Here is a 24,244-nt window from a genome sequence, read left to right on the forward strand (position 1 = left end):
TGCAAATCTTTGCTCATAAGCTGCAACCCAATGACAGCTCACTTTACCGCGGTCAAAATCTGTGCGTAGACATATTTGCTAATTACTGCTAAGTAACTAAATAATACACTACTTAAATTTTACCCACCCAAACTAAAGCAAAAACGTCTTGAACAGGCTGTAAGTTCATTAAAAATCTTCAAAAAGCTACAAATGTAGTTGGCAGGGGCAGTTCAGTATCTCCAATTAGCCAATGCAAGGCTTAGCAGACAGCTACTGGATACAGGTCACATCACTGATGCTCAAGTTGTGGAAAGAGCAAGTCTAAATTCATTAGAAGAGCGAAATGCTTGAGGATGATGAGATGGATGAAGGTGTCACTGAGTAAGGAACACTGTGCTGCAATTATTGCCTGCAGACATTAGTAAGACAGCGTACCCTGTGATATGTTAGCAAGATAGTAAAAAATGGTATTTCTTTCCTCTTAATCTTATAACAAAAACAGGTGTGTTTACGGCTGCCAGTTGGTTTACAGCGGAAGGGCAAGAAGGTGTTTTCATAATCAAACGGCTTTTACACCTTCCAGTGTGTAAAAAAAAGTTTGCAGACTTTGACACCCTTATATAACAAAAGAAGTGAGCTTTCTAACATGAGCTGGTGCTATAAATGGGTAACCAAGTAACCTCTTAATGCACAGCTCATTCAACCTGTTGGGGCTCGTGTTGGGGGTAGAGTCGGGTTAACACTAATGACTTTTTCTAGACTTTTTTGCCTGTTTGAAATACCCAAATGAAAAATATGTAACACCAAAATTAATGTATGAGATCTCATATATAAGGTAACTTCTAGATTCTTATTTGCAGTTTCAAAATTAATATATTGGGCCTTTTTAAACTGGTATGACTGTTTACTTGTAGGACTTGCTGAACAACATAAATTACCACTGTTGTTTATTTAGGATCATTTAGAAATGGCAGCTCCATCACCTGTGATGTCGGACAAGCAAATAAAGATTCGAATTGAGTTCAGCTCATTGATGTGGCTCCACAACAGTCCCAGTCAGCGCTTATCAACTCTGAACAATTTTCCCAGAAGAAATCTTTTTAACAGACAGACATGAGAAAGGTCCTGATCCTCTCGTGCAAACAAAAGCTCTGAAAGGCCTTAGGGTAACTGCAAACAAAACAAAAGGCAGGCCAATGCAATAAGCCATGCAAGTGAAAGTGACCCAAACTATTGAGATTCAAATGGCAGAAAAAGCAGCTTTTTTCACTAATGAGGTGTTACGCTTGGCTTCAACAATGCCGCTCAGACTGTTTGCCATTAACCCTCTCAAGGCAGGCGTTGCCGATTTGCAACAATTAAAAACTAACAACCTGATTACCCCACATACATATTTTATGAGGTTTTTTTTACTCAGAAGTACGACTGCAGGACTTGGCTGTGCATTAGCAACAAAAAGTTTAATTTGAGCCTGAGAGGGTTAAATATAAATAGAAAGCTAATTCTTCATGCAGGCCAAGACAGTGGAGTGGTCAGCTAAAGTTCCCTTCTGCATAGCTCAGTTTCATTCATACCACTGTGGAGTTCAGTAAACACAGCTGCAAGCGAGCTGAGACAAAGTTGTGAATAAGGAGAAAATGACAGATAATTTTTCTGCAGCTCGCACCGGTCTAGCTTTAAGGTGAGAATTGGTGGAGGTTTACATAGTAAATGAGGATGTTTGTGTTTTCATATGGACATAACTAACTTTCACATATGCTCCGTATAATGTCTAATCAGAATGGTCCCAAAAGGCAGCCTCTTCCTGTGTTTATTTATGCCAGAAAATCCCCACTGACCATATCAACTTCAACCAACAAAGCTTTTCCGCCTCCTGACTCTGAAGACTTGGGAATAAATTGAAAAATGTGAGAAATAAAATAGTGCATTTTGCTCTGCAGAGGCCTTCAGTTTTGCTTCAACAAGGAGGAAATGGTTTAACAGTTCTGCCTAAAAATAACAAACATGGGCTGAATAGAAGCAAAGCATTATTAGATGATCAGCTCGGCTGAAAGAATTTCTATGCTGTGTAATGCACACTGTATGTAAATGTCACTTTTTGCACCAATCAGATGCCAACTTTAAAGACTCCAATCAGTCTGCATGCAGTTGGTAAGCACAATTAGATTAAATGCAGAACTAATTACCATGCAAAGTATCCTGTGGCCATGATTGGGTTTGAGGTGTGAGGAGACTGAACAGAAACACACAACATGGAAGCAGGCTTGTAGAAACACATCCAGTTTTTACATATGTTCTTCCTATTTCTTCTTATTGGGAGCTCAAAGCATGGATGTTGCCTGGGACAGCTGCACATGGAACAGTGTGGCAGTTAAGCTGGACAGAGACAGGCTATTTCTAGGGCTCCCATAAATCTCTGGCAGCACCAACAATGCTGGACATTTGAGTTCATACAGCTCTGGTTTGTTTCCCTCGTTCTTTCTTTTCTTTCGTAATAGTCCTGTGTTGTAGTTTTTCCATATATTCCCTGCAGATTCAGATTGATTTATTTGCAAACAGACAGGAGGAGCAAAATCTTGACCTTAGAGTCAACTCAACTGTTGAGAAATGTAGACAAAAAACACACAAGACAAGAACTGGGACACAAAGCATACGCAACTAAGATAAATACATAACTTAGGAATCCCAAGATGAAGAATGCCAAAAGAATAGATACTAACAGACAGAGCTAATTTATGGACACATTCTTTTCTGAAGTGATGTGATATCCAGCCAGCAGCTGGATATGAATCTTTAATGCTCAATGTGGTCTTTTATTTTCTTGCAATCCTTTCAGCCTTTCAGCAATGTCCTTAAGAAATGTTATTGTAATTGCTAATCTTAAATTAATTTACAAAAGCTTACATAATCAGGCTCCTTAGTGGCCTTGTGGCTCCTCTTTGGGTTTGTGAATGCTTGGGAACATCTGTTGGAAACTCCCAGGTGCCGTTATGGAAATCCTCTATTTACCCATATTCACAGTATCAACTGTCATGCTGAAAAATGCTAAAAACATATTTGTCAATGAGACACTTTCCAGATTTTCCTGCATAGTGGATCAAAATCTGATGTCACTGTTCTGTGTTCATAAATCGATCAGTTTTAATAAGATCTCCAACACCACTGACCGAAATGAAGCCCAAACCATGACAGAGCCGTGTTTTACAGATGGCTGTGGACACTCACTGTTGTGCCTCTCTCCTCACCTCTTTTGTATTTATCGACAAGATTTGAACCAGTTTTTTTTACAGTTTGAATTCAACTCTCCATAAGACCTGTTGCCACTTATTTTTAGTCCAGCGCTTTTGTAATGTCTAATGTGGCATACCTCAGCCTTTCTCCCTGTTTCCCGTCCTTAAGACTGACTTCTTGACAGCCACCCTTCCACTGAGACCATTTCTGATAAGGCTTCATTCTTTAAATGGATCAACTGAAGGTCTAGATGCATCTCTCAGGTCCTGTTTCGGTCTTTTGTCTGTTTCTTAAGGACATAACGTTTTCAGCTATCTGGTGATGCCCACCACTTCCTCTTTTGTCCTCCACTTCTCCAGGTTCCTGAAGTTTTTAAAGATACACTGCACATCAAGCTGAGATATGCCAATATTTCATTTTCTAGCTTTTTGAGGATCAGTTTTTGGTACAAATACTTTTTAATGTTTGTCTAAATTGGCATTTTTATGGATTCATCTAAAAACAATTGGAACAAATTATGAGTTTTTGTGGGAGGCTGCTTTTCCTAAAGATACAATTAAAAATCTGTTCTTTCCTAAGTTATTTGTTTTGTGCAGACACAACACTGGTTCGTCCTTTGTATTAAGTGCCTTTTTAATGCTCAAATGCTTCATAGGTCAGTGTTAAGTGACTTAAAAAACAACAGAGCTTTTCTGTGAAAATGGTCAGGTCCAAGGACTGGACAGAAAACGAGTTTTAAATAAGCCCGGAGAGCTTTTGCGCCAGACAGCCAGTCTGATGAGATGAGAAAGTCTGGCTCTTTGTTAGCAAAGTATAAAGAAATGGGGGCTCAGAACTTTTGCACAGCCTATATGCTTTAAAAGCTTAACAGGATACAGGTTTTTATGTCTTGTGTTAGGACATAAATGCTAAAATATATATAATGGCTAATATGAAGCATTAATACTAAAGTAGCACCAAAAAACAAAGATTTCTTTTTACTGGAGATGCTGGTGATGAATTCCTGCTGTTATATCAGTCGGTGCACCTTCATATCTTGGTCAATCACACTAACAATCACAATAACCACATCACTCGCAGTTTATCTCGTGCTGGAAAAAGTATCTGCTCCCTCATAAGAGTGGGGGTAAAAAAACAACCTTACTAATGGGTTTTTAAGAACTGCAATGTTCCTTGTACAGTATCCACACTCCTGACCCACAAAGAACTCTGCATCTAATCTTAAATGAAACTAGTGACTCTGCCCATCTGCTCTTCATAGTGAGATAAGAACCACTCTCATATCTGTTGCCAAACCTAACTGCAGGTCGGAGCAGGTTTGCATAGCACACTTCAACTAAAGCTCATAGATTTAGAAACTACATCTTGTTTGGATCACTGCAAAATACAGCAGCGACTCTGGGAAGCTAATGCTCAAGGGGAAAAATATATATATATATTGTAATGCAGATTCAATTATTTCACTAATGAGCCTGTCTTAGTTGTCTTATGTTTTCTTATTTAAAGCGCACTGCATCTCTACATTACAAAAAGCACTAACTTCAGAATTAGAGGGGTGTGAATTCCTTTCATTGCGTTCACTAAATAACATTAAAGGCATCTGTGTGTTGTGTTAGCATAAGGTGAGAATCTCATTTCGAGGTGTGATTTTTGCACCACCAGTATGCCACCAGTAACTTGTCAGCACAGTGAGAGCAACAGGTTTTCATAGTGCGTTAACACAATCATCGTGAAAGAGGTGTTTTATAAAGTGTGTGAAAAACCACTTTCGTTTCTGATGTGAAATAAATAAAAGAGAAACAAACGCTTTAACAATATTTACTTCAAACATATGCGCAAAAAAACATTTACGTCCCAAAACACTGACTTTAAGTAATTTGATTGCATGTAAATTTAATTTAATGTTATATTTAATAAAATCTTGTCAAATGAAATTTACGTGATTGGTGTACACTCAGCTTATGTTTTAATGATGAAGTACTTGAATAAACAAACCCTTTGACTTCATATATTTCAGCTGCATCTTACTCAAATTGATTGCTTCATGTTTGTGAGGCCAAACAATCATTTTCAGTCAGAGATAAACAGAGCAAAGCAGACGGTGTTCAAAACAGCAGCAGCAAATCTAAAGGGAGCTATCACGACAAAAGCAGGACTGACTGACTTCCTTTCTGCAAGTGCTTTAACGTCACAGGAAAACATCAGCCCGAGCTTGGCGGTTTGGACAGAACATACCAAACACAGAAAGCCTCCACAGGCAGAGAGACGGCTGGGTGGGTCACGGCTGGTCACTCTGCTGCTAAAAAGCCTGCCTGTGGCCTGAGGGAGGAAGGGCTGAAGGAGCAGCTCCCTACTGTGGGAAAAAAAGGAAAAGAAGACAGAGCAGAAAGCCCTGCTGTCGTTGGCTTTGTGTGTTAACTAATCAGTGGCAGCACAGTGAGAACTTGTCACAGTGTCACTACGGGGGTCTAACTGCCATTTGACTGACAAGGCTCACAAGGAGAGCTTCAGCCTGGTTATCACTGGGTGGGCTTTAGGAAGCAGGGGAAGAGATAAGTCAGGGGCACCGTTCGACCGCAGCCCAGGCAGACACCAACTGCATGATCACTTAAGGCGGTTAAAAGAGTCCCCAGACCAGCAGGTGTGCAACTGATGAGGCTGGAATAAGAAAATGACAAATAAAGCCTGTATTAGTTATTTTAGACCCTAAATTCCGCAGCCAAAGGCCACTTAAGGCCTCATTAACCTCTAAAATTAGTCATTCAAATCTGGAAATGAGTAAGATGCACTAAGAGTTGTTTGCACGTCAATCTGTAGTCACAGCGTGGCTTCACCGTGTGTCATCTCCGACCAGTGACTTCATCTGTGTTTTTCTCAAGGATATCCCTCTCCTTTCGAGGCACAATGAAGCAGCTTCCTGTTTAGAGAGTCCAGTCCTTTGCTCACCCACCCTCACATTGCACAAAGTCCACTCCTCCCGGGGTTTTGGGAATGATACGCTTTCATTATTGTAAAGAAAACAATCAATTAGTGAATTCATAAAGCTGAAAAAAGAGTGAAGTGAAGTCTATTTATTTCAAAACCTTCCCGATGAAAGCTGCCCTCTGTTTGGAGACGCAGCTCAGAATGAAGATGAAGAACCACGGGACTCATGCTGCTGGTTGCTCAGTCTACAGAACATCAAAATGACATTTAGCTTCCAATTATTTGAAGAAGACGCTTGATTTCAAGTTCCTTGTTTTATTTTTGATTTAAAGGAAATGGCTGTAAACCTTGCATGTTTGGTGGTTTTTGTGCTTAAGAAGAAAAAATTAAGCATAAGTAAGCTGGTTTCTGTCATCTGTAAGCTGGCAGTCACTTCAGGAAATGCTTGTTAAAATACATTTCATGCAGAGAAGAAAGTTTTTCCCTTTTCTGCAGTTTCAAATCAGTTGAGTGAATGATAGAGGGCTGGATGAAAGGTGTGAGATGTGTGAATTTTAACGGAAGATATTACAAGTTATGGGTTTTTCTCTGTGTTTTGGAAGTGAGTAATGTATGGCAGACACTTAAATGTCTCTATGTACAAACAGTCTGGCTTGTTCAATGACAGAGAAGGACAAAAACTTTGTGTATGTGTTGTGTAAACCCATATCAGAGACGAATTATTACTCAAAGCAGAAACATGTTTCTGTCTAAACACATGGTTGAAAGGGATTTTTGTAATGCTTTATAGATGACATGTTGGCCAAAAAAAGAAAAGCTGAGTTTTGATGTGTGAGCTAAAAGATAATTACAGCCGAGGCCTATCTGACCGAGTTATTTTCTGAAATCTGGGGTTTCTGGACTGTTAAACAGATCCAGCTGCACAGAATGACTGTTTTTCCCACTGACAAATTAACTTTGGAGTTTTGAGTTCCCTTTCGGAGTCTCTATTTTTTATGAACTGTGGGGAACTGAGAGAGGAGAGGGCGAGTGAAGGAGAGAATCAGACAAAACCAGAGGAGCAGGACGGAGCCACACTTCCATACACACTTGAAATTTAAAAAAAAAAAAATCCACTTGGCAGCTCTGTTACAGCAGCGCGTAGCTGCACCCTGGGGACAAACTGATAAGGTGGGAAAAAAATCCCACTCTCTTCCTCTTCTTGTGTTGCCGTGAAAACAGAAACAATCTGTCTTAGAGGTGCAATTTATCATAAGAGCAAAAACAAACAAACACACACATATATATACATATAAAATGAAGGGGTCAGGCAAAAGAGGGGAAAAAAACTCGTTGAAACAAAGAGTCGTAGACCAACCCACTGCAGCAAGTTCAGTCCTGCCCTCCTCTATTCCCACAGCACAGTCGCGTGTGGCTGTAGTGCGCTGTGATCGCAGAGCCTGCGTCCTCTCCTCCTGCCGAGGGCTCATTTCAAACTCTTACTGGATATTTCAACGTTTTTAAGGTGCGTTAAAGTTTTTATTCTCCAACTTTTTTTTTAGTTTGTTTCTTTTTATTCTGCGTGCGTAAAATGTATGACTCGCTTTAAAACTCATCAATGTAGTTCATTTTGACTTCATATCGTGTGTTGGCCAGCTCTTATTTTACGTATGGCAATTAAGGCTAGACTTAGTTGTTAAATAAATAAATGGCAAAGTAAATGAAATAAAATACAAAAAGCACAGGGTTAATTATGTTATCTATAGGACTTGTAGGTTTGGAGAGGTTAATGCATATTTACGCATGAATAGCAAATGGCTCTCTATGAGCTGGGAGCTACTTTGAAGTTTTTATGGGTAGTAGCAGTGAAAGAAAACATTAATTTAAGAAATTAAAAAGCAGAAAACTAAAGCTTCTACTGCAACGAATTAAGGAAAATGATCAATTACAGCTTCCTCGTTATTTCCATTCAAGCTTAAACCATTTTCCTCGATGAATTCATTACAGCTATTTTGAAGTTGTTACAGTAAATGGTCATTTCCCGCTGGAGACTTCCTGTCCTCATTAGTCATTAATGTGATTCCAATCGAGTGTAGTCTTTTTATTATTGTTGTTGCATTTTCGAATATTGGAGTTTAAGTGATCCCCTGTTTCCTTTCCTCCGCTGTTTCACGTCTCACGTTTACTTTTTCCTCTCGTTTTATGCAGGTTCGCTATCATCGCCTCCTAGTGCGCGCCCCAAGCATTGAATATTTTGATTTTTGGAGGAAACTTTGTCATACCACAGGAAATCCTAAGTGATAGCATCAAAGGAAGGCTTTCCACCCTGCATATTTAAGTTCCGAAAGAAGAAACAATGCTCAGGTGGAGGACTGTATGACACCTCATCTGTGGATCTAACCTAAAATCAGAAAAGGCAAAGAAAAAAAATCTCTGGGAAACGCAACAACGTGCTGCCTGTGTTGCTGCAGCCCCATCTTTTACCCCGAGGCTTACCTCTGCAACTATGTCTGTGATGTTTAGTGAGTACCAGAACAAGACCATCATCACAGAGCACTACAGGTACGTGGGCAAGCTCGACAATGAGAAGTACCAGCAAGATGGACTCAAACCCGAGGCCATTGCGTTCCTGCTGGTCTGTCTGCTCATTGTTGCAGAAAACGCTGTGGTGCTTCTGGCCATATGGAAGAACAAGAAGTTCCACGTTCCTATGTACTACCTACTGGGCAATCTGACTCTCTCTGACCTGCTCGCAGGCTTCACCTACATGGTGAACATCATTACGTCTGGTGTCCACACATTAAACATGACACCTGTGATGTATTTCCTGCGTGAAGGTGGTGTGTTCATCATGCTGGCCGCCTCCGTCATCAGCCTGCTGGCCATTGCCATCGAGCGCCATGTCACCATGGTAAGGATGAAGCCGTACCAGGGCAATAAACAGGGGCGCATGTTCGCTCTGATTGGAGCGAGCTGGGTGCTGTCTGTATTCCTGGGTGTCCTGCCAGTCCTCGGCTGGCACTGCATGGGTAAACTGGACCAGTGCTCCACAGTCCTGCCACTCTACGCCAAGAGTTACATCCTCTTCTGCATCACCATCTTCAGCGCCATCCTCATGTCCATCGTGGTCCTGTACGTCCGCATCTTCCGCATCGTCAAGGCCAACACTCAACGCCTCGCTTCGGTTCCGCACCGGAAAGGTCTTTACCGCAAGTCCCAGAAGTACATGGCCCTGCTGAAGACAGTCACCATAGTGCTGGGAGTCTTCATCGCATGCTGGCTGCCTCTCTTCATCCTCCTCCTGCTGGATTTCTCCTGCCCAACCGGAAAGTGCAAGGTGCTCCATAAGGCAGACTACTTCCTGGGCATCGCTATGATCAACTCTCTTCTTAACCCCATCATCTACACCCTGACCAGCAAGGACATGAGGAGGGCCATCATCAGGCTGCTCTGCCGACCCTGTCTCATGACAGAAGACGGGCAGGTGAAGAAAATCGGGATGCCCTTCCTGGATTGTAGCACCACTAAGACGCAGACGGATGCAGCTTCACACAGGCTGGAGGGCCTGGACACGACAGTCTCCTCCGGTAACTTTACACCCTCGACGATTAAAGCCATTTATCCTAGGATATCCAGGACATGACACTGTGCCTCGCTCTTGAATTAACACTGACAGCAAGCACTCGGACTAAGAACTTTGCCTCTAGTGTGTGATTCGATTACCCCTTATGAACTAAGATGCATTATCGACTATGCAACAGAAGTTGAAGTTTTGTGTTGTGCACTCTGACATTGTTTCAGTTCTCATCTAAAGAATGTGCAACATGTTTGTGGCGATGTCCAAACAGGAAGAAAGACCTTTATAGTTAAGCATTCAGTGTAAAAATATAAACATTTATGTTCACAATTCATATAAAAGTGTGACAGTGACTAACAGAAACATCAGTGCCTTAAATAGTAGCTTTAAGTTTCATGTAGGAAAACAACAACAAAAACAGCATTAGTTTTTTTCTTCCTTTGACTTCTTAACAAGGCCAGTATTCTGATTGAGCACTTAGCAGTGTTTGCACGTACAGAGAAATCAAAGAGTGTGTGCAGATGTTTCACATAAATGCATTTTGATAGAGTGAAACCAAAGCCAAAGCACGAGATTCATCCTTATCTCTCCTCAGCCTGTGTAGCACATAATGATATGTTGTCATAAATGTGGAGCATCCACACCCAGCAAAGCTGCTGCCAAACCCATGTAATTTCTGCCATATGAGTTTCTGGTCAGTAGAGGGCCCCCCCCCCCTCCTTTTCCTCTGCCAACATCATACGCTCAGCGGCCTAGAGGACGTCATACGGGGGGGCTGAGCTGGGTGGTTCGCTGCTTTGGAGGTCCTTTTAACATATGTAGCGACACAAGATGAATACCTAAAAGCAATAAAAGCTGACAGCGGAGGCTTGCAGACGCCTTCTGGGTTTGACAGAGCAGTATGTGGCAGTGAGATGTTTTACTGTGGACTTTGGAGAAAGCTCGAGCTCGTTGTGTTTGATGAAATGATGTAAACTTTTTTTCCCCCTCAGCTTTAACTGATGCAGCAGCAACAGTAGCGACCGATCACAACCCATCAGAGTGTGCAACCTGGTGAATTAATTCTGTATTTTAATACTGTACATTAATGAGAGTAAAATATATATTTACAGTTTTTTGTATACTTTGTAAATACTTCTAACCTACTTGCGTAGTATTTTTTTGTATAATTGTCATTTAAGTTATGATGGTTTTATAAGTGCACTGAATAAAAATATGTGAACGATTTTTACATCGAGGTCTTTGTGTCTTCTAAAGTTTCACAAGTCTCACAAGAGGTCGACATCCTTCCTGTTTCTCGCTACAAAAATATCTACTTATACCTGGCACTTCCTGACATATACAAAAGGAAAACAATAAAATTACCAACTCGAGATATAAGAAAAAGTCAGTAATAGACAGGTTTAAAAATGTCACCTCTCTACCACCTACTGTACATGGAGAAAAATGTGAAGTCACGCAATAAATGATGTGCTTGTAGCACTTTGTGTTTGATTCGACACATTTCTGGTACTCTGAGACGAAACAACACCGTTACTTACTAAAGCTGGTCTTAAATTATCACGCCGCTACTTAATTGATACTAAAATACCTAAACCGACCATAAGTGGAGCATTTACCAAGTTACACAGAAGCATCGCTTAAATAATTCGGCAGAACTGAAAGCTCAAATACCTACTCAAACATCATCAAAGGAAAGCTCAAGAATACTACACTGGAACGCGGGCTTAAGTGACAAAACCCCACCTCCATGGAAACCACTTGCCAAAACCACCGAATGATGTGTGCTGAGGCAGAGGTATCGATGAAGTTGCAGAAATAAAAAAACAGAACTGTGCGCTTAATGCTCTGTTTACCGTAAGGAAACCACATTCTGGTAGCTGTGAATTTATGTCTCCCTAAGTCTGTATATGTCATCCTGCCCACTCTAAACCAAACACCATCCTGCAAAGAAAGGGGTGACTTAGTTCTTGTAGAACAAGGCCTGAGGGTATATAACACAACCCACAGTGTCATGCGTGGGCAACCAGGATACTTTATATTTGAAAATCTTTCTCCTGCTGCAAATGCACAACTTGCTAGTTCAGCAAAGCCACATATAAATGATGCTGGGGGGATTTTAATGGCCTCGTAGTTCATGTTTTACTTTTGAAAAAGAAAAAGGCCCAACAACAGCCACTGCAGACTGGACATAGAGGGGAAAATTCAAAAAAATAACTAAACTTGATATTTTTATTTGGATGTTTAAGGTGATCAATAAAAACTAAATAGAGCTAAAATTACAGGATGAGCGTGATTGCCAAATCAAACTAGATTCTGATAATAAAATTACACTGAAAAGTAAAGCTGTTAAATTAAATACTAAGACACCCAGTTTATAATAAATTAGACTACCTTGATATGGTGACGTTAATGAAGGGGAAAAAATGAAAACCTTTATTTACTGATTTAACCTCTAAATCTTTTTTTAAATCTGTCAACAGCCTTTTCCTTTAATCTTTAAACTATACAACTCAGTAAAGCAAAATGCCATCTCTAAAGACATTTAGAAAAGCTGTAGATGACACTCTACAGCGACATCTAGTGACCGTCAAACCACTCAGTCTCATCCCATCCTCATTACTGAAACACATTAGACTGAGGGCACCCCGACCAACATTTTAGGCACTAAACAAAAAAGGCACAAATCCAAGGGTGTGACAATTTTAATTTTTAAAAACACGAGAACAGAACACGCACTTCCACAGACAAACAAAAATAACACACTCAACACCTCTGACTACTTCACATCCGTCCTTCGGCTACCACTTGGTGCTGACGAAGCCCCAAAGCTGGTCGCTTACATCAATGCGAGAGCGCGAGGTGGTGTCGATGTTGATGGGGGTTGCCAGGTCTGCACCATAGTGCACTGCAATGTAAGGAAAGAAGCTGATGGTCTGAAGCCACATCAACACCAAACTTCAAGTAGAGAGAAGATGGTACACTAAAAATGAGAAAACATGACTGTACCTCCTTTTAAAATGTTCGCCGGGGTGTCATATTCCCACTTGATCTTGGTTATTAGGTAGTAGACCTGAGCCACGTATCTGTTTAAAAAAAAAGAGAGAAAAGAAACAAGAATAAACAGAATTCACAAACAGTGCTTCAGATCATCTCTGATTACATGCCTGCACAGTGCAGCGTTTAAAGCTCTTTACAGATATGATAGACATGTAGACAGACATGTTGCCTTTTCTATTTTAACAGGAAGTACCATAAAAGGGTTAGAATATAAAAACAAAAGGAAGTACCGATACCATAAAAAAACAAAAAAACAATTGATTAAAAAAAACCCCAAAAACAACAACATCAAGATCTGGCCATAGTGGTAATTATTCAAACTCACAACATTGTTTAAAAAGCATATAAAAAGTGAAATACTCGAGGTGGGAATAATCAGATACAATAATATTGAGATTTTTAACATTCTGGATCTGCTGATTATTGCAGTACCTTACATTGTGATTTAGCACCTTTTTCAACTGCAAATGATGTCCTCAAAGTTAAACTTTGTAAGTTTTATCCAATGCGATAAAACTGAAGTTCTCTCACTTCAGTTATTTTTTGCTGAAAGATGATATTATCAAACATACCAACACTGACACTCAAACCTGCCATTAGACAGCATCAGTCTGCAATCAGTCTGATACTGAATGGGGTCAAGCTGGCAATTACATGCAATCTATTTCTGATAATACACCAATTAATTGTAATACAACTTCAAAAATCACTGTTGCTGTCTACATAGACAAATTCACATTTAACAAAAAATGATATTTAATTATTGCAGTGAGCAATCTGTATTTCGAAATCAGATAGTTATCCGCAAACCTTCAACAATCTCTCTGAGTGACTGCGGTCAGTCCAAGTCAGAGTGCAACTGTTTGGAGAAAGGTTGCCCCCTATCAGGTGAACCGTGCAATCGCAACTCAGTCACCACAAGTTGCAGAATGCGAAAAAAAATCAATAGGAAGTCACCGACATAGACGTAAGAACACTGCTGTTGTGTGACTCAGCCATTAGATTGCTCTGAAATAGGAGGCAGCTTTGCCAAGCTAAGTGTAACCAGTGTTGATTTAATGCAAGTTTGCTCAGCCAACATTATACCAGGTGGTGCATGAGATGAGCCCTCGTAGTCGTCATACTCCCTGACTATTTTAATTTATTATTTATTAAAATGTTCTTTGTAAAGCCTTAATTCGATTGCTGATATAAGCATATTCAAACTTTGATCATTCATATCCAGTATACATAATAAGAAATGCTGTTTACACCAGAGCTGTCAAAAGCCCGGGCAACATTAAAAGGCAACCGTTTGGAGAAGCATAGCAGTTACAAAAACAGCCAACTGGAAGTGCAGGTTTGCAGCAAATTCAGAGGAAAGATTTCCACAAACACCCACAGGCAACAAACTCACTTCCTCTTCCATTTAACTTTATCAAAACTTTGATTATTGTCATAACTGATTATTTGTTAATCCTGACTGTCAAGATGTGTCTTCATTGCATTAAATATTTGACAGTAAAGTGATTTTTTTTTTTAAATCACCTTTAATGGTTGAATATTGTAATGCTAAATAGAAAGGCAAACAGAAATTATTTTTGCAGAGGTCTGTGCACATCTCTGGCAACTACAGGCATGCCTGCTGCTTTTTTTCCTCTCTCTGTGATATTTATAGGGCAATGCTGATGCTAGAATGCAACAACAAAACAAAAAAACCCCTGATGTTCACACTTTGCTCTATGTGCAGCCTGTTAGGCATGCACAGCACAGTGAGATTGTGACATAAAGCTGGTGTGTCAGGCAAGATGAATTTTATGATCATGTTTTTGCTGTTTGGGGTGATCTCTGCTCGTGAAAAACAATGATTTACTTAGCTACCTCAGCAACTAAGGTCAAAGAAACACATGCTCACAGTTCTAATCTCATGCTTGCTTATGCATTAATGTGACTTTTTTTGGAATGACTGCATAACTGAACCACCACTACCATCCATCTCTGCAAGTCAAACACACATTAAAAAGTGAACTTTCCAGACCATGAGAACCATTTCTGAGAATTCGATAACTTAAACATGACTTTTTAAGAACCATCTCACATCCACCCTGATAAAAAAGTTGAAAGAATTTAAAGAAAAATCCCAGAATTAAAAAATATCCAGATTGTCTTCACTGTTCACACTGAATGTTGTTGTAACATGTAAAGTTGAGAGCATCTGCACTTTTACTGTTGATGCACAACTGCACACACATATATTCTTAGACTTGTCTAAATCTTATTTGAGATGAAACCCTTTTTTAACTAACCGTACCACACTCACACTGCTGAAGGGATGACCTCGGTGGTGTCTTCTTCGACTTCACTCTGAAGAATCTCGAGCTCATTTTCAGCGTTTCTCAGACTTTCCAACTCTTTTTGAAGAAACCTGGAGGAGGGTTCAGGATAAAATGGACTTGTTTTATAGCCGTTTTTCTTCATGACAAACACACCTATAAAAAAGGATACTGTAATTCTGAGTCAGTGATCTGGCTCTTCGCTGTGCACTGCCTCAGCTGCTCCTCCAAGCTCTCCAGCTCCTTCTCCCTTCGCATCTTCTCCTGTTCCATGTCCAACAGCCTCTGACCTGTATTCTCTTCAATCTGAGCCAAATCTGAGGATGGAGGACAGCGACACACAGAGGGAATTCAATGAAGTTTTTCTGACACAGACAGTTTACACGAGTGCCACAAAATTTCACAGCCTTCCCTTTGGATTCATGTGCCCATGAAAATGCACACGATGGTGTAAAAGGAACAAACGGGCTGATTGCTTACCTTTTAAAATCTGTGTGACAATCTTCGCTGTTTCTGTGTGTTGATCAAAAAGAGCCTGATGCTCATCTTTCAGTCCTTTCAGTTTGTCAGGCTGACTGCTGTTGATGAATCCCACCAAAGCCTCCCCAGTCTCCTCCAAGTCTTGAAATTTATGACCTTGAGCCATAGTGGGCAGCTAGAAAGCAAAGAAGATACTACATTAAAGTGAAAACATGTCGGCTAATGCTGTGAAAGAGTTTATGAAGACTCATTAAGCTTCAGGGGTAAACATGCAACCGTGAGAAACACCCAGATGAGTTAGTCTGACTGTGTAATAACACAAAGTAAAGTTTGAGTATCTTGATAATTCCGTTTAACAAGGGGAGGAGATTATTTTCGCTCTTGGACATACGTTCCTGTTACAAACTGTACGTTAAAAGGTTTAGAAAACATTACTTTCCATTTTAAGCGCTATAGGTGAAATTTTAAGGCCCATAAAGACTTGTTTACGTTTACGAATCAAAGCTTCCTTTGAACGGTAGTTGCGTATCAAGCTAGCATGCTCTAAAAAATGCTAACAAACACAGTACGAGTGCCCAACAATATCCTCCAGGGTATGTCAATCAAGTAACAACAGGGCTATGGAAGGAAGAAGCATGTTTTGAGGTCAAATTAGAACAGTAAACATACCGACTAGCACTCCTCCAGGATTCAAATTCATCCGCTGAGCGCGCCGCTTCTTTTCTTCTTCGTTGGTAGTAGCCTGACTTTCAGACCGGCCTTAAGCTCATACCGCCCCCTAATGTACACCAGTCAAATGACAAAACATGTGAGGACTACTTGACTTTACAGAAATTCCTGTTGTAATTTTACTTTAAATTTCCCACTTTAAGTGATTTTAACACGCTGGTTAATCATTTAACATTGCAGATGTCGACCTCTTAAAACAGCTTTGCATGAGGAATTGAATAAGGTACAAGTTTTGTGTATTGATACACTTTCAACCCTGTTCCCCCTTGTTATTTTTCCAACTATAGTTGGAAATGTTTTTTTCCCCAACAACTCGCTTTTGAAACTGGCCAAAACAAAAGATACAACCCACTCAATACAGCAAATTGATTTTGCAGTTATAAAACAGGCCGACCAGCAGGCTGTTTTGAGCACAGAGCTATGATGCACTTCTAAGAGCCCCCGTGGATGACATTTAAAACAAACCACAATGCCATTGGGGTTTCAGAAATTAGCAAGTCATGCAGGTTCTCAGGGGTCCAGTACATCAATGAGCTGCTGCCAGATCTGAGTCATAAATGCCTGACATACAAAAACCACCCACACCTAAACATAAGCAGGCACAAATGACTCCAACCAATGCAAGATTACACAACAGAACTGGAGCTTCAGGTTTTCATAGCTACCATTTAATACACATTTTATTTACATTATACAGTCAAAAGGGTCAATGTGAAGAAGTGAAACATTTGGAAAATTTGCCATTTTTCTCCGTGCTGTATTTCACACCATGATTATGAAGGATTGTATCTGAAACAGTGGCAGAGCTGTCACTCTTTTTTCTGCTTCTCCTTCTTCTCCTGAGCTTTTCGTTTTTGTCTGCCGAGCTGTCTGAAGTACAGTCTCTTGGGGTTCAGGCCATAGGCCTTCAGTCTCTGCCTACTGAACTCCCGGCCACCTATCTTCACCCCGATTCTTCCTGAGAGGATACGACCACCTGAATGCTTGTGCTTCTTCTTAGACCATTTCGGTCTCGCAGTCCCACTTTTCACTTCTTCTGGTTTAGCTGCTGACACCGCCTCCTCTGTAATCTGGGGTTCTCCTTTATGTTTCTTCTTCTTGGGAATCAGAATCTCCTCCTCGTCCTCAATGGCATCCCCGGCCTCCTGAAGAGCCTGAACAAGAGTCTGTTCTGTAGAGTCCACAGGGGGTACTGCACTACCATCCTCTGCTTCTGTGTTTTGCTTCTCAGCGTTCTTCAGACGATCTCTTCGCTTCTTGCCCACCTTTGTCTTGGCCTCAATCACATCTTCATCGCCTCTGTAGGGTAAATTAACATAGTCACATATTGATAAAATGATTGGAACACATTCATTAATACAGTAGATCAATATGTTACTCACTCCAGATACACAGAGTTAAGGATTTCTCTCTTCTTCCTGTCATTCTGAGCCTTGATTTTATAGTTCTTCAGATCGCTCAGCTCTTCCTTTTCAGACCTGTCAAAACAAAGAAGAAAAGTTGAACAAAAGACATCAGATAAAGGGACGAAACGCTTAAAAGAAGACAGAACCAGCGTACCTGAACATGCACGTCTTCCTCAGAGAGCACCAGCGGTTCAGCTCCTTGTCATTAGCCTTTATAATCTGCGGAGAGGAAGCAGCCTCATTAGTTCAAATCAATTTTTGGATAATTTTGCATTTGCTGCCACTTCATCAAATCCCTGTGTGGTCTGCTCAGAGAGAAGATTAAGCTGAGATCATTCCCTGGTCAGAGCTCTCCCCAGAAGGAAGCAATACCAGATCAATCTAGCCAAGGCTCATCACCGCAGAACAATTCACCTACAGCCTAAACACCGTCTCCCGCACATGCTCTGCAGCTTTGAACTCTTCTATATGCTGGTGCATGTGGGAACAGAACAGAGTTGGGTGTCATGTGCCCGGACTCATGCATGGCCAGATCAAATAATGAGAGCAAATGAGATTATCACTACATGGCTACTGCAACACATCCATGACATCATTAAGAGCCAATATGGAGGCTACAAGAAGACTGAAACACTGAGGACACAGCTAAGTGAGCTGACTTCAGCTTAATGTGGTAATCATCATTAACCTGCCACTGTGCAAAAATGAAAAGCCTGCAAGTGCAACCTCTCTCACCTCATCTGTGGTCAGGCCAAAGTCATTGGGCACCACCTGCCTGTAGCGAAACCTGCACGGGAGGTCATCGATGATGTCCTCGTAGTCCAGCTTGTAGTACTCGTCCAAGTACTGCTCGAAGCTCTTCTCCTCTGAAACGACAGCGCTCCATTAGACAACCTCCACGCTGTGTTAGAGAGCACGTGCGAGCTTTAACGGCACTTACGAGGATCAAACACAGGTTTGTTCTTGGTGATGACCTCTGCAAAGTGAGACTTCTTTTTTTTCTTGCCCATTTGAGGCAGATCCTCCTTCTTCATCATCTTCCTCTCCTTTTTCTTCTTCTTCTTGGAAACTGTTTGCTGACTGGGGTCATAGTCTGCATCCATCTGCAGAAACAGGTTTAAACAAAGATCTTTTAGTGAGAGAGACTGTTGATCAGGACAATCAGCATCAGACAACTGATCAGTAAGGACCATAAGCTCACATTAAAGTCTTGATCCTCGCAGTAGGGTTCAGCAGCACTGTACTCCTCTCCATCATACTCCTCGCCGTAGTCCTCCTCGCGTTCCTCTCCTGTCCAAGTGTCCCAGTTCCAGTGCTCTGTCACACACAGGAGGTTGTGTTCAGACATTTATGCAAAAAATAAACTGAGCGCCACAATCACATCAACTTTCTACTCATGACTCAGTGCAACCCACAAATGTGTATTTAGCACATGTTAGCTTCAATCTGATTAAGACTGGCTTCTCAGTTAGCTCACCCTCCAGCTCATCATCGTCCTCAAACTGAGGCTTCTCATCCTCCTCCTCTCCGTAGTATTCATCGCCAAAGAATTTCTGCAAACACAAACTGCCGGTGAAGTTAAACGAGATTTTCAGTTCCTTCTTCGACCTCCTGGTTTAAATGCTGGAGCAGAGAAATCTGCCAAACGCAACGCAGCTGTGTGAACCGCCGGAGGCCGGCCATCGTTAAGGTCAACGCCGACAACTGTTGCTTTGCTGCTCCGGATGTGAAGCTTTATCCATATTACAATCATAGCAGGTAGCTTGTTTATGCCACCCCCCCCCTTTCTCTCTCTACGACTGAAAAAAAAAATACATTTTCCATAAATGAGTCCAAATTTTGGGTTATAATCCTTCTGTTTAATCTCTCAAGTCTCAGATCAACCCTAACAAGGTTTCAGAAATTTCTTCCCCAAAAAATATTTTTTTCAAATGTTATATGACATCAAGTTGTTTCATTGTTATCTTCTTACTTATCACTGGAATATAAAACCAGAAGTCCTCTAAATGTGGGTAGCAATACATTTTCATACTTTCCTTTGTGATCCACCATCATATGCCACTGACTGTTTGGCTCCTCCCAACAGAGTATATGTGGGTTTTATCTCCTCAGTGTGCGTTTGTGTGTGTAGCAGGATTTATGGTCCCGCAAACGTGTCTTCCTTACATCAAGTCCTGGTAAGTTTTACAGCAGATTCTAATAATTTCTGCTCAGGTCACCGCATGCCTTGGCACGTCCGTACCTCTCTGAAGGTTTAACCCTGCACACTCGCACTAGATCAGTGTGTTGTACTGAGCAAATGCTCCCAGCTGTCCCTACATCCCGATTAAAACACAGGTGAATTTGCCCTCTCCAACACCAAACATTAAAAACTGACATAAAATAATTTTTTTACAATTCTTTTGCGTCATAAAAAATAAGCTAAATTCTGGCATGTTTATTTTTTGTTATTTTACATGGTTTTTTTTTTTTGTTGATTAACATGTTCTATCCTAATGCTTTATCATTGCAGTGTGCAGCACCTTTTTTTAGCTTTAGCAGCTAATACCATTCACTCTATGATTACATCGTGGTAAAACGTTATGCGTATAAAAAGCAGCATCCTCACCAAATAAATACGAACAATTGTTCTTGTTCACTGGTGTAAAGCCTGAAGTTTGTTTGGATGATTAGCTTATGTACTTGTACAGGATAAAGGTTAAATCTAACCTTTTTTTTAGCTAGTTGTCATGATAAAAGCTAAAAAGCCTGGGATTACAGAGAACCACACCTTGGACTATCTGCATGTGCCACAGTAAACTCCACAGAGACTCTCAGTTTTCATACATACAACATGGAAGCAGATGGCCCCGCCCCTCCCTGAGCCTGGTTCTGCCAGATATTTCTTCCTGTTAAAAGGGAGTTTTTCTTCCCCAATGTCAACAAGTGCTTCCTCATATGAGATCATCTGATTGTCAGGGTTTTGTCTGTATTACTGCATTGCTAGCTTTACCTAACAATATAAAGAACCTTCAGACAGCTATTGTTGTGATATTTGGGGATATATAAATAAAGTGTGTGTGTGTGTGTGTGTGTGTGTGTGTGTGTGTGTGTGTACACTGACCTGCATGAGTTGGTCGTGCTGTTTTGGATCGAAGTCTCCGTCGAGGTCGGCTTGATCGAAAGCGAGCTGCTCGTTCCCCGTCAGCTCCTGGAGCTTCTTCAGCTTCTCCATAATCTCTTTCCTCTTCAGGTTCTTCAGCTGCTTCAGCTGCTCCTGCTTCTGTTCTTTCTCCTGAAGTAATTTTTAGGAAAGGGGTCAAATATTAACAAACGAATAAAGGATCAACTTGGATTCCTGTGGGGTTTTTTTTCCTTCCTTCTCCTACATGATCCATACCTTTTGCTTCCTTTCTTTAATTTCCTCCCTTTTGCGTTTCCTGCGGTCGTCCTTGGTGCGCACAGAGGTGGCGATGTTTCGGGGGTAGGTCTTGACCTCTTGAGAATCGGGCTCTTCAAAGCGGAAGTTGTAGCTCCTCTCAAAGTTCTCCTGGCGCTCTAAGAAAGTCTCTCCCTCCTCCTCTGAATCCTCCACGTCATCCTGGACCACCTCATCGTAGGTTGGGATCCTGCATGTGGCCCAATAAGTCATTGTTAAAGCTGGCAGTGTTTCTTCACTTCACGAGTAAGACATAAACCAACTGGTCCTCCACATACCGTTCATCATCATCATCATCGTCATCTAGGTAGCCCTTGTTTAGCACGTAATCCCTCAGGAAACGCTCCTTTTCATCCAGCTCTGGGTCATTCCAGTAGTCTTTTAAATATTTCTATATCAACACAAACCATTTATAACCAGTCAGTTAAACACAAACATCTTTCTCAACCAAAATGTAACTTCCTGAAGTCTCTCCAGCCTTTTTTACACACACTCACCATGTCCTTCACCTCCTCTGCACCCTCGAGTTCTCCCTGGCCTTTCAGCCACTCCACATAATCTGCCTCTTCTTTATCCTACGAGCATCCACAGATAAGTTTAACCTGACCTGAAAATCATCTGTAAATGACGCCAATTTAAAGATGAAGAGCACCAGGTATCAGCTTCTGACCTTCTCCTCCTGTGTTTTGATCCTCTTGGTCAGCAGCTGGGATGCTCTGTCTGCTTCACCAGCTTCATCATCGTCATCGCTGTCCTGGATGAACTTCCGGAAGCTGCAGAGAGAGATTTAGACTTCAGTAAGAAGCCTTTGAGTGCGAGAGCAGGACAGCACGAGGTGTCTCTTAACTTACCTTTCCTTCAGCTCCTTCTGCTCCTGCATGTAGCTGGGAGAGGCGGCTCTCTTTGAAGGAAAACAGAGGTGATGAATGAAAGCATCAGTTTGTTCATTCCTAAGGAGACATATTAGTGAAGAACTTTGCCTACCTCTTTTCTCTTAACAGCCTCCTCATCATCGCTGTCGTCGTCATCATCTTCATATTTGCTGCAAAACAAGAACAAGACGTGTTACAGGCAGAGGATTAAACAGGAAACACATGAAGGAGGAAAACACCAAATGCTTCCTGACCCACTAAGCAGCAAATCAGGGAATAGCTTTCTTTGGCATCTTACAAGATCTGTGTAATTAATTATAAATACACTTGCTGGCCAATACATTAGGCACACCTGTTCAACAACTAATCACGCAATCACATGGCAGGAAGTCAGTGCACTTAGACATATGGACCATAGTCAAGACAACCTGCTGAAGCTCAAACGAAGCATCAGAATCAGGGAAGATTGTAATTCAAGTGACTCTGAAGATGTGAAAGTTTCTTCAACATGACAATGAATTCGCTGCACTCAGATGGCTTCCATTCATAGGATCTCAATCCAATGGAGCATGTTTGGCATGTGGTGTTTCACTTCATGGATGTGGGGCTAACCAATCTGAACCAAATGTTTAATGCTGTCATGTCAGTATGAACCAAAACCTCTGATGATTGTTTTCAGCACCTTGTTGAATTGATGCTACAAAGAATTAAGGCAGTCCAGAAGGAAAACAAGGGTGAAAGCAGGTAATAGCATGGTGTAACTAATTAAGTGAGTGTATGATTGTATATGAGTGTATATTGCATCCCTACCATGTCATTTTGTGACACTTCCCAACCAGAACACCTCAACCTTTTCAGCATTAAGTAAAATATTTTTCATATCAGACACCATATCCATCAATACCCATATTGATGTGTCAATATCAGACAGTAATAGCGGCTTACCAGCACATTAGTCAGGCTCTAATTTGGTACTACCTGTATATCCCTGATTGATGTAGTCTCACGCTATTTGATGCAGTTAAACAGACTTTCACTCACCCTTCCCTTTCCAGGATGATTTTTCTTTCATAGTCTTTAAGATACATGGGCTTTACTGCTTTCTCCTTCGAGGTGGAAGGTTTTGCATCACTGCTGGATGCGCCTGAAAGCAACAGGTAAGTCACTTCACTGCATGAAGATTATTACTAACCATCACAACAACGCTAATGTCAATACCCAACAATCACCTTCTGAGTAGAACTTAGCATCTCTCTCATAGATCTTTGGGTCCTTCTTCTTCAGCAGCGACAGAGTCCTATAAAAATCCCTCTCAACACCAGGGTCCAGCTCCTGAAGGTGAGAAAATCACACACACACACAGTTATGTATACAAGCACCTCATTGATAAGGAGTGGAAGCAAAAGAAAAGTTAGATGCTAACTGACCACTTCACTGTCATCGGAGCTGGACTCTGAAGACCCCGAGTCACTCTCATCTGCTCGGTCTCCGTAGCGATCCTTCACTGCACAAACACAGCGTGAACGCAGAGATTATAATAGCGACTTTCACATTTCCCTGGAGAAAACAACTACTTTTAAAGCTAGCAATACTTCCCCACGTTGGGATGCTAACACGCTGCTTAGCTAGTGACACACTTACGTCTCTGCAGCTCTTCTTTCTGTCGATACTTCTCATATTTCTGCGCGAACTGAGAATTAATCTTCAGCTCCGACTTGCCCGACATGTTTTCACAGAAAAAAGTCCCCTGTAGTTTAAATCTCACAAGTAAACACAGCCAAGACAAGTAATCCAGGTCGCTCACAGAAGCATGGTAACGCTGGAACACGTGGTTTCCGGTGTACGATTCGTGCGTTACGTCGATTGGCCGGCAGGGAGCGCGCGACTACCAGTTTGATGAGTTGAAGCCCAAAATCCTCGCGCTTCCTGTAACTGTAACGCCAAGTATCATGAGTTTGTGACTTTTTTTCTGTCCTGAAAAATCTGAATAAATTGCACAATAAATTTAAATGACCATTTTCACTGCCAGTGCTTCTTTTTTTGTTATTTTAAATTGTAACAAAGTTTCGTATATGAAGCAACAAATTACACTCATTTACAAATGTTTATCCCCTTAAAAGATCTTTGCACAAACTAGTTGAATTAATTAAATTTTATCCATATTTGTACATTATGTCAGCCAGGGGCGATTCTAGGATCAGAGTTTTGGGGGTGCTGGGCACCCAGAGAGCTGCCCAGCCAGGCAAGATAAACTTTACTCGTCACGATGAGAC

At 41.2% G+C, this 24,244-nt stretch overlaps 3 protein-coding genes across 3 annotated transcripts; 1 reads left to right on the forward strand and 2 right to left on the reverse strand.

Moving 5' to 3' along the window:
* Positions 1 to 8,498: 8,498 nt before the first annotated feature.
* On the forward strand, positions 8,499 to 10,925 carry s1pr5a (sphingosine-1-phosphate receptor 5a). Its single transcript, XM_005738026.1, has one exon. The coding sequence runs from the start codon at positions 8,624 to 8,626 to the stop codon at positions 9,758 to 9,760; it is 1,137 nt and encodes a 378-aa protein (XP_005738083.1). The 5' UTR covers positions 8,499 to 8,623; the 3' UTR covers positions 9,761 to 10,925.
* A 1,494-nt stretch (positions 10,926 to 12,419) lies between these two features.
* spc24 (SPC24 component of NDC80 kinetochore complex) lies at positions 12,420 to 16,311 on the reverse strand. Its single transcript, XM_005738027.2, has 6 exons — positions 16,216 to 16,311; positions 15,547 to 15,721; positions 15,239 to 15,383; positions 15,054 to 15,158; positions 12,704 to 12,780; positions 12,420 to 12,602 (listed from the first exon to the last, which is right to left on the reverse strand). The coding sequence occupies exons 2-6, from the start codon at positions 15,710 to 15,712 to the stop codon at positions 12,496 to 12,498; spliced, it is 600 nt and encodes a 199-aa protein (XP_005738084.1). The 5' UTR covers positions 15,713 to 15,721; positions 16,216 to 16,311; the 3' UTR covers positions 12,420 to 12,495.
* A 617-nt stretch (positions 16,312 to 16,928) lies between these two features.
* On the reverse strand, positions 16,929 to 23,838 carry kri1 (KRI1 homolog). The gene is made up of 18 exons (XM_013912110.1): positions 23,613 to 23,838; positions 23,399 to 23,475; positions 23,201 to 23,303; positions 23,013 to 23,115; positions 22,084 to 22,141; positions 21,951 to 22,000; positions 21,770 to 21,872; positions 21,597 to 21,674; positions 21,378 to 21,490; positions 21,061 to 21,289; positions 20,785 to 20,955; positions 19,159 to 19,234; positions 18,883 to 18,998; positions 18,622 to 18,784; positions 18,417 to 18,547; positions 17,836 to 17,900; positions 17,658 to 17,753; positions 16,929 to 17,574 (listed from the first exon to the last, which is right to left on the reverse strand). Exons 1-18 carry the CDS (start codon positions 23,695 to 23,697, stop codon positions 17,085 to 17,087), a joined length of 2,307 nt encoding a protein of 768 aa, XP_013767564.1. The 5' UTR covers positions 23,698 to 23,838; the 3' UTR covers positions 16,929 to 17,084.
* Between the last annotated feature and the right edge of the window lie 406 nt (positions 23,839 to 24,244).

The sequence above is a fragment of the Pundamilia nyererei genome, unplaced genomic scaffold, assembly GCF_000239375.1.
Source record: "Pundamilia nyererei isolate P.nyererei 1_Seehausen unplaced genomic scaffold, PunNye1.0 scaffold00081, whole genome shotgun sequence".
NCBI classification, from domain to species: Eukaryota; Metazoa; Chordata; class Actinopteri; order Cichliformes; family Cichlidae; genus Pundamilia; species Pundamilia nyererei.

What these genes read in the sequence shown, in the direction of transcription:
- spc24 (XM_005738027.2), bottom strand. Translation starts at nt 15,712, where the DNA reads ATGGCTCAAGGTCATAAATTTCAAGACTTGGAGGAGACTGGGGAGGCT. An exon ending in ATCACTGACTCAGAATTACA is followed by an intron (nt 15,159 to 15,238) that starts GTATCCTTTTTT and finishes ACCCTCCTCCAG; the next exon opens with GTTTCTTCAAAAAGAGTTGG. An exon ending in GGCGAACATTTTAAAAGGAG is followed by an intron (nt 12,603 to 12,703) that starts GTACAGTCATGT and finishes CTTACATTGCAG; the next exon opens with TGCACTATGGTGCAGACCTG.
- kri1 (XM_013912110.1), bottom strand. Translation starts at nt 23,697, where the DNA reads ATGTCGGGCAAGTCGGAGCTGAAGATTAATTCTCAGTTCGCGCAGAAA. An exon ending in GGACGATGATGAGCTGGAGG is followed by an intron (nt 18,999 to 19,158) that starts GTGAGCTAACTG and finishes TGTGTGTGACAG; the next exon opens with AGCACTGGAACTGGGACACT. An exon ending in CAAACCTGTGTTTGATCCTC is followed by an intron (nt 18,548 to 18,621) that starts GTAAGTGCCGTT and finishes CTGTCGTTTCAG; the next exon opens with AGGAGAAGAGCTTCGAGCAG.
- s1pr5a (XM_005738026.1), top strand. Translation starts at nt 8,624, where the DNA reads ATGTCTGTGATGTTTAGTGAGTACCAGAACAAGACCATCATCACAGAG.